Source organism: Sardina pilchardus, chromosome 13, assembly GCF_963854185.1.
Source record: "Sardina pilchardus chromosome 13, fSarPil1.1, whole genome shotgun sequence".
Lineage (NCBI taxonomy): Eukaryota > Metazoa > Chordata > Actinopteri > Clupeiformes > Clupeidae > Sardina > Sardina pilchardus.
Genome location: NC_085006.1, coordinates 4,389,208 through 4,401,127, shown reverse-complemented (window position 1 = coordinate 4,401,127; position 11,920 = coordinate 4,389,208). Strand labels below are relative to the sequence as shown.

The following is an 11,920-nucleotide window of genomic DNA, read 5'->3' as shown; positions in this document are numbered from 1 at the left end:
ATGACACCGGACTGGTGACACTGTGAATTCATTTATAAACCAAGCACTTAAGGCATTTGCCAAGTATCTGCCATTGTGATTAACACACGTATGTGGTTAGGAAATTGTTGGGACCTGTACAGTATTTTACATTGACCATGAAGAAGGTGCTGTTGGGGTTTAGACTTCTGAGACTTCTAACATATATAGGCCTTGCCTCCCAGATGGCCACAGGAAGAGCGAATTTGGGACATGTCTCAGTCATCCATAAGATCTAGGCTATAGAAGTTAAGGAGGGCAGCAGTGTTTTTACTCCAGGCCAGAGCAAGGGACTAATCATTCTGTCTTAAATAGTGTCAATACATAATTAGATAGGCAGCTATGTAGGTTACAAGTCTCTGTAACCATCCACCTTGCACATTGAAAAGATGAAGATATTAGATCTACCTTCCCCTCACTCTGTCACTGAACTCTAAATGACTAGCCTACCTAACAGAGGGTCATACAACACAATACACCATCATAGTGTTTCTCAAAGTGGGGTCTGGGGACCCCTTGGGGTCCGTGTCCCATATCCAAGGGGAGTTGGAAAATAGTTTGCTTGAAATTATTAAAGTTGAGGTTTATCATATTTAAAAAATGATGCCCTTTTCACTCATAAAACAAGCAAATTGTCTCTATATGGTCCTACCCACATTAACATTGAACTCAGTCCATGTTGTCAAGTGATGCAAAATCCAAAGCTGACAAAACACCAGGTTCCAAATCTGCCAAAAAACATGGAATAGTGGACCTTTAGAGAATAGCCTACAAATGGTCAACTGTTACGGTTATGTGGGGGTCCTCTGAAAATATTGTCACCCAAAAGGGGTCCTTGGAACCAAAAACATTGAGAACCTCTGATCTATACTTCTGTGTGTTCAGGTAATGTTTGTTCAATTACTATATGTTCCATTTTGAGACCCTAATCTTAACTTCAATGGCATGACTGAAGAGTGCATTGCATAACAGGGAATCTAGACTCTGCAGGGCAAGGAAACGTTATGTTTCAGGCTGCAATTCTATTCAAGCATTATATTATAACCTGTAGGCTAGGTCATTCCATGTGTTCACGCTTTAGGTCTATGCCTTTATTGATACAGGAAAAACGTGTTACCGTTGCAGAATGGATCTGGTTTTGTAACACAAGTTACTCACGAATCATAGATACCGCCTCAACAACTTGCGCGCTGTTTTTTCTTGATGCTAATGATTTGTCAACATAGGTCGAGGCCACATAGTCTTATCTAATAGGCTTTCAATTCCAAAGAACTCTTCCAAGCTACAGGCAAATCTTTGAAATGCTTTAAAACATTCCCATAACCGGCAACTTTGTTCTTGGAAATCTGGATTAAAACACGACTTAGTGTTTTACAAAGAAGACATTAAGTAGCCTGAGATTGTCTAGGCTATGTGAAAAATGTCACCATCAAAAAATTAACTATATTTGATGGTTAGGCTATTGTAAATAACTTTTCATAAGCCAATATAGTCATATTGACGTGTGCGTTAACCTGTGCGCGGTCAAAAATACAGTGTCAAATAGCGTGACAACAAATAGTCTGTACACTTGCCCTTAATATAACCCCTGTATTTCATTAAACATGTAAGTATTGGTCAACATTTCACGGCAATCATTTCCGACCGAGGAAGTTCCTTCATGTCGGAAGACGATTGGTTCACATTACTCGCGTAATCTTTCTCAGCAAGTGGTAACGCTATCTCGCCATTTGGGCTCAATATCCCTACTGGTTTTCTATTGCGTTGGACGGAGCACAGAAGCCGTAATGGCGGCAGTTTCAAGCGCATCAATTCCTGTTTATTTTGGTAAGCCCTTCAGTTCCTGTCTTGCCTCATGTAATTGGCTTAAAAACATCAAACACGCAGATTCACCACTCTGATTGGTGGAGAACCCTTCAATCAGTACAGGATTCGACGGGTACCCAAAAACCTTCGGTTGCGCGTGTGCTTCCCCAGGTCCTGGCAGCGCCATCCGGCTGGAGGGAGAGGATTCTGGCCGCTTGTTTTGTCACTGCAAAGGAACACTGGATGTTTTTATTTTTATTTTAATTTCTATTTTTTCTGGATGTACATGGGCGTGCTGCCAACAGGGACAAAGCAGCAAAGTGGCCATCCACAACGTCGCTATCGATGGAAAAAATAAGTTGACTGCCCGTGGAAGAATTTTGTTTTCCTCGTTCCAGGGGAGAGGAGAGCTCATTTTTATCAAAATGAATCGGATTTCAAGAATCAAGGGAGTGCGGGAGTAGTGACATTCAGAGGAAGACAGCGACCCACATTTCGAGAACACTGCACGAACGTCAATATCCTAAACGCCATATCGATGGTCACATTTCCGCGCGACGGTGCTTGAAAAAAAATTGTTACACGGTGGTGTTACATAGGTAAAGATTTGTTCGATGAGAGGCATTTTGCCTGCGTGTAAAGCCAAAATACAAGTAAGCTAGCAAGTGACAAGCTAGCGAGCGTGGCCTGATTGAGACCCAGCTAACTTCTGCAAACTGAATGCAGCACTGGCAGTGGGAACAGCGTCGGTGCTGGATCAGACAATATGGCAAACATGAGGAAATTGAAAAGATGAACGTGTGCTGTCCTATGTAAATGCACATCGATTTCCCTTTTCTTTTCAAAAAGGGGGGAATCAGACGAATTTGGAGTGAGGAGAGTTGCTCATCACTTCCAACATGCGGGAGATTTAAGGCCGTGTAACATTTATTTATTGTGGGGGGAGCGGGATTTATTTTTGTGGCATCAACATTTTAGCTTGTTCAGTTTATTTTGTGAAGCAAGCAGATTCTTGTACAGAAATTCTTTAAGAAGCTTAATATTGCATTAGTCGTTAGCATTTTGCACGCAATAGTGAAGGTCCATTTTCAGAACTAGGTCAGATTGGTAGAATGATAAACCTGAAGACTCAGTGAGAGTGTGGTAATTATGACAACTGACACATTAATTTCCTTCTCATGTCAGACACTTTTGGTTTGATTTTTGTTTTTGTATCGTTACATATGACAGCCAAATGACAGTTTGAAAACCACTGCTTGACAAGTCACACATTTAGTCCGTTCACCGTGAGCTCCCACTAGGGACCCATTTTTGCTCCTGTTCTTTTCTTCCCCTTGTTTTTGTTTTGAGTGGATGGCTCTCTGCGGAACAACGGCAACTAATGCCGCAAAAATGATGGCCGCGTACAACGGTGGTGCCTCAGCAGTGGCGGCACACCACCCGCACCATCACCACCAACTACCGCACCTTCCACCCCCTCACCTCCACCACCACCACCACCCCGGACAACATCATCTGCAGCATCCTGGCTCGGCCGCTGCCGTCCATCCCGTTCAACAGCACGCCTCTACGGCTGCGGCAGCCGCGGCCGCTGCTGCGGCGGCGGTGATGCTGAACCCGAGCCAGCAGCAGCCCTACTTTCCATCGCCAGCTCCTGGACAAGCACCAGGCCCAGCGGCGGCTGCTGCACCAGCCCAGGTTCAAGCTGCTGCGGTTGTCAAAGCTCACCACCACCACCATCAGCATTCGCATCATTTACAACAACAGCTGGACATAGAACCCGACAGACCCATCGGATACGGAGCGTTCGGAGTAGTTTGGTAAGTTCCCCTAACCCGATTAAGTACTTTTTGAGTTTGTCTTGACCTATGCTTGAGGAGGAATAATAGGCAATTTAATTTAATGCATCTCAAGTTGGCCTGATAGATAATTGATTTGCTTGAGCATAATATGACCACAAAGTTAACTATGTGCGCATTCAAAACTTCATGGCGCCTTGATTCCATGTCTGATTCCTCCCTGGAAAAGGAGTAGGGCCTATTGAAGTGGGATTTAGCCTGCGTTAAGCTTAATACAGTTGTTCGGTTGCGTTTTGAAGGTGTCTCCTTTGGAGCAGAAGCCAGTGGAGGAAAACTTTTTGGCAAGTTGTTTCATCTGGCAGCACATTGTCCCGATAAGCTCTTTTAAAGACTCGCAGATTAAATCAGTTTCTCTGTTCTTGAAGGAGAGATCTCAACTGTCCCTTGCTTTACTGATACTGTAGCGTTTGTTCATTGTGACTTCTCCATGGGGCCCTATTGTTTTTGGTGGGTGTCTGGATCTAATCACCTCATAACAGTAGCTGAGTTTAATAATCACAACTTTCTGCAGAAAGTTGTCCTCATACATCTAGTCATCTAGTTCATTCCTAGTTCATTCTAGTCATGTAGTTCATTTTTGTGTTCATTGCACTTTGGCTTGAACTCCACACATTGCCATTCTGCCACTTCTACATAACAAATAGTGAATAACAATTTGTTCAGTGTTTTTGAATCAAGTTGACATTCAATCCATCTTCTCTGAGTTGGACCTGTGGCGTCAATTGCTGCCCACAGAAAGTCCCTCGCTAAAACAATTGAGGTGGTGGTTCCATGATGTACTTGCCGAGACTGATGAGATATGGATTCGTTCAACAAAGTTTATTTGCCACCACTTGTTTTGTGTAGAACCATCTCAACTTGTTTTGTGTAGAACCAGGCAGTTTATTTGGCACCACCTCCACTTGTTTTGTGTAGAACCAGATATAGTTTATTTGCTGGATGTAAGTGCTTTCCATGTTAATGTCCACACTTAGTTGATTTTGTTCAGTGTGAGAGTTGCCTTCTGGCAGACATGATTTTTTATTCAGAATATTTATGATGGTATTTCATCATAAATGAAAACAGTATCAGTAACAGGAAATGACTTAAGGGAAGCTCATGGAAACACAGGTTAGTGCTAAATGCATCACAGTGCAACACAGGAATTACAAAAGACTCCTTAATGTTAGATCGTGTTTGATGGCTTCATGGCTGTGCGCATACATGTGTCCCATAGAACAATGATTTGATGTGTGTGTGTGTGGGTGCTTGTGCGTACTGTACGTACGTAATGTGCTTGCGTGCGTGCTCGGAGTGAAGGCTCTGGGGCTGCCCTTCTCTTGGCTCTCCCCCTCATATCTGCGTCAGCGCGGCACAGGCCCCAGCACTCACTGCCGCCACTGTAATCTCACCCTGACCTTTCTTCAGAATCGCTTCCTGTTGCTCATTGTCTGCTTTTAATCTGTGCCGCTGCCTGACTGGATATTTATAGCCCATCACTGGAGGCAGAGAGATGGCACAGCACAGGAGGACCCCAGAACAGTGTGTTCAGGGGAGGGAGGGAGGGAGGGAGAGGGGTGGGGGAGAAAGGCTGAAAGATGGGGATAAGGAGAGGAGAATGAGAAGGGAAGAGAAATGGTGAGAGATAGCAAGCATGGTGAGGAAAGGCAGAGATAGGTGAGAAAAGAACTAAAAGTGATAAAAGTGATAAAAAAGGGATGGGGGGAAGCAACCGATAGATTGTCTGTGTACAGAAAGCCTCTTTATGGACGTGTGTGTGTGTGCGTGTGTGTTAGGGATGGGGGTGGGGGGGTCATGTTGACGTTGACTCGTGTTGAGTGGTTCTCTGGCTGATGTCAGGAGACTCAGTAAATGTGTAGGGTACTGCTTCTTCCTTCTGAATGGCCAGTGCTAATGTTAGATGCTTTATAGCCAGCGGATGGCCGAGGTTGTTGTGCTGCAGCTGCTGTGAGCAGGGTTAAATGAAGGGAGCGGGTGGAGGGAGGAACTAAGATCTAGTTGGGTCATTTTTGCCGGAGCATGACTTTTAACAGCCTGCACGCCAGTACAGTGAGTGCTTGCTGATGCGCATGGGCGTCGCCAGGCCATTTTGCATTAGCGGCTTCAGCTTTAGGTGTTGCCCTGAATGGAGTTTAAAGGTAGACTAACAAAGCCTATTGCTTTGTGATGCAGCTAATCAACGTAAATGAAGGTCTTTCTAATTTCTCTCTCTCTTTCTCTCTCTATCTATCTATCTATCTATCTATACATATATCTATATATATAGATATATCGTCGCTGTCGGGCGGAAACCTCTTAAGTACACACACGCACACACACATTGTGTATATGAAGTGATGAGGTTGCAAAGGAAAGTGGATGGAAGTAACTCAAACAGATCTAAAAACAAACACTCCGTTTGCTTGTGCATGGGAGAGAAAGAGTGCACAGCTCTTTTATGATTGTTGGGTTCTAGTGGTAGATTGCTAATGCTAAAAGACTTACGGTTCTAGATGTAGCAAAACATTTTGAAGTACAAGTAGTGGCCTTCTGCACAGGACAGGTCATTTATTACTGTTGGCATGTGGTGGTGACTTGCTAATTCACTAAAGAAAGCCTGATGATATTTTGAAAAAGGAAGAATGAAGGCCTCTGAGTCAAGGCTAGCAGAGCAGGACTCTCCGGTTGTTGTATCAGCAGATAAGGAGGGCGCGAGCGTGCCACTGGTGTGACTACCTCATCTAGGCTCACCGGTTGGTGAAGGAGAGTGCATCAGCTAGCCAGCTAGTGGAGCTTAGTGATCTTATGGTTTTATGAGAAGGAACCAAAGCAAGAGTTCCCAACAAAGACCTACATCTTGCCCAAGCACACTAGTGTGTGTGACGGCCCAGTCTGTGAACCACCAGCCAGTTAAATATTCTCATGCCATTCAAATGTCTTGATAATGAGTGTGGTCATGTTCAGGAGTCCAACAACAGGCATAGGCCCTACTCTCTGTACTGTAATTGTGCATCTACTTAACGGTATTTAAACCATTACCCCATTGCCCCACAAAGTTTGGGGCTAAGCCCAACTTGTGATGACGCACCTGCTGATGCATTCAGTGGTGAAACGTGAAGTAAATTGGCTTAGGCCCCAGCAGAGAGTGCAGGTGTCATATACTTAACTGCTCCAGATGGACAGTATCTTTAACAGTATATGGACACCTTATACAGTCTATGATGGACATCTAGAGACTGGCCAACCTCACCAACTAAATGCATCATCTTCAAGCAGGTGGGTGGTGGTGTTATCCATAAGCAACACGTGCAGGCAAACAAGCACACAGGCACGTGTGCACACATATGCACGCACATACATACGCAAATGAAATAATATGGATGGCTGAAAATATAGTTTCTCCATGTCATTCGTTTGCTATTGTTTGGCTTTTCTTTCAGTACTAAGACACAGATCCTGGGCCTAACCTGTTTGCTAGGCATCTTGTAAAGGCACAAGTTCATTGTGTCCTCATTCAGAGGGATGGTGTGTATATATAGACACAGTGATGGATAAATCATCCTGTATTTAGGTGGCTTGGTAACCGCAGGGGAAGAAGGTGTGTGTGTGTGTGTGTGTTTTTTGTGTTGTATTATTAAGCCTCTGTATATTAGTCTGTATCTGCTCTTTTACGCTCTCCTTCATTCAGTGGTGCCGTGGGATTAGAACTGATTATGGTTTTTAATTCTACAGTTATTATTACTTCACTGATTTGTATACACTCTGTCAGGGTTTTTCCAAGTCCATCAGCATATTGAAGACATGGCCGTGGGATCAGTCAGCCATTCCCATGTGAACATAATAATCATCGTTGCTGAATGAATTGGCATCCAGGAGCTGCATTAAACAGCAATGTTTTTTTGCCAATTGTGCTTTTCATCCATTGGCAAACCCAGAACTGTTTGGATTCATCTTTTGTCACATAAATCACAGAGTGTCTGTACTTTAGTACAGAATTTGTCTCCACTAAGATGGCCTTAGCTGTTTGCCCAGAATTTGTCTCACCTAAGATGGCCTTAGCTGTTTGCCCAGCTGTCTTTGTTGTCTTTTTCACTTTCCCGTCTGGAGAAAACAATGTGTTTTTATTTGTCAAGAGGGACCCCTCTGGGTCATCCCATCACTCATAACACAAGTGTTGTCTCCATGGCTGGAGCTTTTGATGATTGTTTACATGGTCATCCATGCAGGCACTTTTCCCCAGTGACCTGATGGAAGCCCCCCCACTCCCCGGTTACCGGTCACATGACCTGGTCCTCATGCTCAACATGGTGAGCTTGGGGTGGGGGAGTGGCTACTTAGAGGGAGCGACAGTTGGTCTCTGGTTTTCGTAAATGTCCGTTTGACATAGTATTTATAACCACTGGCCATTTTGAAAGTCCTCTAACACTGTCCTCTCACTACACGTCCTCCAGCATCTCTCTCTCCCTGATGAGTCATGATTGCAGAGTACTACTTCACCCATTTGGACCACCTCTCTCAGAGAGTGTGCTGACCTGCACTGGGGTCAGGACAACGAGCTCTCGCCCCACCGAAACGAGCCGAATTAAGTGATGAAATACGCTCGGGCACAGACCAAACGCTCTAATGTGAAAATGGCCTCAGTGCAACATGAAATGGGCCTTTAATGAACATCTGGCAGGAATGAAATCAGGTTTATTTCCTCGCTGTGTTCAATGAAGATCTGAAATACAGACGCGCCTTTGATGTGCTCTCTTTCATGGACGACGTGCTCAGTGGCCGTAGCCTAGCCTGCTTGCTTGCATGCAGCGGTTTATGATGCACCATGCCCCTTGTTATTGGCTGAAAGCTGAACTGCGAGCTGAAAACACGGATGGCATTTTTTTTTTGAATGTCAACACAACTAGGTCACGCGTGTTCTATAGAACAGGCCACAGGGGTCTTGGAAACATAGATCATGCAGGCTTTTATTGCTGTGAGTGATTTAAATGCTAGCAGAACTGAAAACAAGCACCAGCTTTGAGCACCACAGTTAATCATAGTTTCAATAAATGCTTACAACATTACAAGTTGATATATATTTACTATATCCAGGCAAAAATGTACTGGGTAATCAGGCATATGGCTTATAAGATATTCTGAGAAACATTTCTTTGTCGAAACAAAGGGAAGGAAACACTGCTCTGTTAATTATCAATGCAGTGAGCGCCCTCGCTCTGCCTACCCCGTGACTTATCAGCACAAGACCTACAGTATATCCAGGAATCAAGCCGTTGGTGCTGAGACAGCAGCAACCCACCTGGAGGTTGTTGACCCTGCGGCATTCCGCGCCGCCCGCTGCCGCTGCTACTGCTGCTGCTGCTGCCCTTGCAGGAGCCACACCTGATGCAGCACTAGCGGCCGCGCCGGACGCACACTCGGCCACTCCTCCTGGGCCTTGTCTGGATTCCTCCTGCTTCCTGTTTCCTTCCTGGTCAGCTGAGCCCCCTGTGTTTTGGCCCCTGGTACATTATGATGTCTTTGTTTCTCCCCGCTGATGTCTCTCTCGCTTGCTCTCTCTCTCTCTCTCTCTGTCTCCTTTTAAAGGGCCATTATAATGGCACTGACGGCTGGGAGCTTTTAGTGCCTGCAGCATAAAAGGCTCCAAGCCGGGGCCTGGGCTTTTTTCAGCAGCCACAACAGTCAAAAGCAGCTCTTAAGAGACCTGCGTTTGGCAGATGTACAGACCAAGAGGAGAGTGATGGCTTACCTTTGAAGTGTGTGTGTGTGTGTGTGTGTGTGTGTGTGTGTGTGTGTGTGTGTGTGTGTGTGTGTGTGTGTGTGTGTGTGTGTGTGTGTGTGTGTGTGTGTGTGTGTGTGTGTGTGTGTGTGTGTGTGTGTGTGTGTGTGTGTGTGTGTGTGTGTGTGTGTGTGTGTGTGTGTGTGTGTGTGTAGGGTGGTTTTTGGAAGGGAGAAAGCGTACCCATTAACACCTTCGTCACCTGGCTCTGTCAGGTTATGTTGCGGTGTCTGTTCTTAGCTGAGACGTAATCATCAGTTGGGTCTGACAGCAGTCCTGGATCTCTGCCAGTATCTGCCAATCCCCTCTACAGTTTTTCACTTTTGGTTGGACATGTCTTGTGCAATCATTACTGATCAGAAGGGTTAGGACTTAATGATGTCCTGATGATGATAATGATATCATGATTAATGATGCTTTAGATGTTTTTCATACATTAAATGAAACGGAGTATTAGAAGCCAATCCCCCGTGGCTGAATTGTCCTTTTTTCGTGCTGAAGTGTTGGAGGCCCTGTGCAGTGAAATACCCTCTTCACTCCTAGCGCTATGCTAATAATTAGACAAAGCTAATCCCTTTATTAATGGGGCAGATGGCAACAGTGACCTGCTGCTAATGTAATTTCAAATATAAAAAAGATCCTCACCCTGCTTTTGCTGTAGTTATCACTTCAGCAACCTTATTGCTCTGTTGCTTTCAGAGTCCCCTTGAGCAAACTTCAGGTTTTGCATGTGGGCTAACACACCCACAAACAGGTATGGTTGTGTGCAAGGGCATTTGAATGTCTCTCCTCATGTCTGGCTTCCATTGGACTTCTATTTAAAGTGAAAGAGAACAGAGATGAATTGCTTTTGTCTAGAGCCACACCCTTTGCAAACGGTTGAAGTGCTTAGTTGTGTTGGGGCCTGGTAATAGTCAAATGTTTATTCTCCCTCACACGCACACTGACATACAGGAGCATATATAGACCATTATGCCATGTCTATAGCATCTTTGTTAAAGTACTGTTAACATCTCTCCTACTCTCAAACATTGATTTACATGTGCACACGCTCTTTAGTCTCCTTATGGTCTCAGTTCAGAATCCCTGACCAACCGCCCTGTAAACGCTGGGCACGGTCCATTAACAAGAGCCTTAGCATTGCCACGGCCTCCCGAGATCACTCCTCGGCACGCCAACTGCAGAGGAGCTCTTGGTTGCGCTGATGACTAACCAGCGCGCAATCCCGCGCTCTCCGCTCACGAAATCCTACCAGCGGTCGTGAAGCTCAGGGCCCAAGTGGCCAGCGTGAATCAGTGTTTAGCTCGCAACTCCTCCGACGTGTGCATGGATTGTCGGGGCAGTGCCAGGAATGCCCATGAAGATCACCCACCCACCCACACACACGCGCTGACACATCCACGCACGTGTGCATGCCCTCTCGGGCGCGCTCGCGGGGAAGAAGGCGGTGACGAGTACAGAGAGACGAGATGAAGGAGACAGGAGAAAGAAGAGAAGCCTAGAGAGAGTGAAGAGCTCTTTTCAAAGCCAGAGCTGATTAGAAGAACATCCTGAGGAAATGGAGGGAGGAGGAGGAGGAGGAGGTGGTGTGTGTGTGTGCGTGTGTGTGTGTGTGTGTGTGCTATGGTGGGAAAGGACATTGATTAGGACAGTGCTGAGCAGGAAGCCAGATCTGGATAGGGATGGAAGGAGGAGGGAGTGTCCCTTCTGCTTTTTCAGCAGGGAGAACTGTCCACTCCTCTCATTTCCCCACAGCAGCCTCCCATCTCCCCCGACTCCCCTCCCCCCCCCCCCCCCCCTCTCTCCTCCCTTAATAGTCGGAGAGGAGAGAGCTGGAGAGGAGAGAGCTGGAGCTGAGGAAGGTGCTATTTTCATCCTCCTCCTTCACTAAGGGTGTGATTGGGCCTCTCCCAGCAGCGCGGTGGAGAAGCGGCCTCTCCAGCATCCGCCCTTACGGGATTGTGCATCTCCAGCTGGAGCGCTCCCTTGACGCCACAGTCCATTTGCCTGAAGCATTGCTTGGCTCCTAATAAGTGGCTCGGTACACGATACCCAGCTAAAACCACCATTATTTTAAAACCATAGCTTTTGTTTTCCTCCGATCCGTCCCTTCCTTCTCCGAAACAGAATTGGAACTTACCAGCGGTGCCTCCCTCGCACAATGCTGTATAATTTTCCGCAGCGAGCGGGACCATTAGTGTGTGGTTTTGTGAATTGTGCCTCTCCATTGAAGAGCTCCTAGGGGAGAGCCGCCACTTAGAGCCCATTCACTCGCACAGTTAAAGTCACATTGTTGTTCCTCACTGTTATCGAGGTACACATCTGCAACGCATTTCAGGCTATTGTTTATGTCGCCATGGCAATAAATCTTCTCAATCTCGGTGCCAAAACGAAGGCATTGGGGTTTGTTGAACAGACACCCCATTGAGAAATGATCTATGATTTAGGTTGACTGCAAGGCACTGGATTTTACTTAATGTAG

At 45.8% G+C, this 11,920-nt stretch overlaps 1 protein-coding gene across 1 annotated transcript in view; it reads left to right on the top strand.

The window, feature by feature from the left end:
• Positions 1-1,895: 1,895 nt before the first annotated feature.
• Positions 1,896-11,920, top strand: part of nlk2 (nemo-like kinase, type 2) — a 56,120-nt gene continuing 46,095 nt past the window's right edge. Inside the window, exon 1 of the mRNA XM_062551821.1 lies at positions 1,896-3,644. Within this exon, the coding sequence (XP_062407805.1) occupies positions 3,178-3,644 (467 nt within the window). The 5' untranslated portion in view covers positions 1,896-3,177. The remainder of the gene's footprint in view (positions 3,645-11,920) is intronic.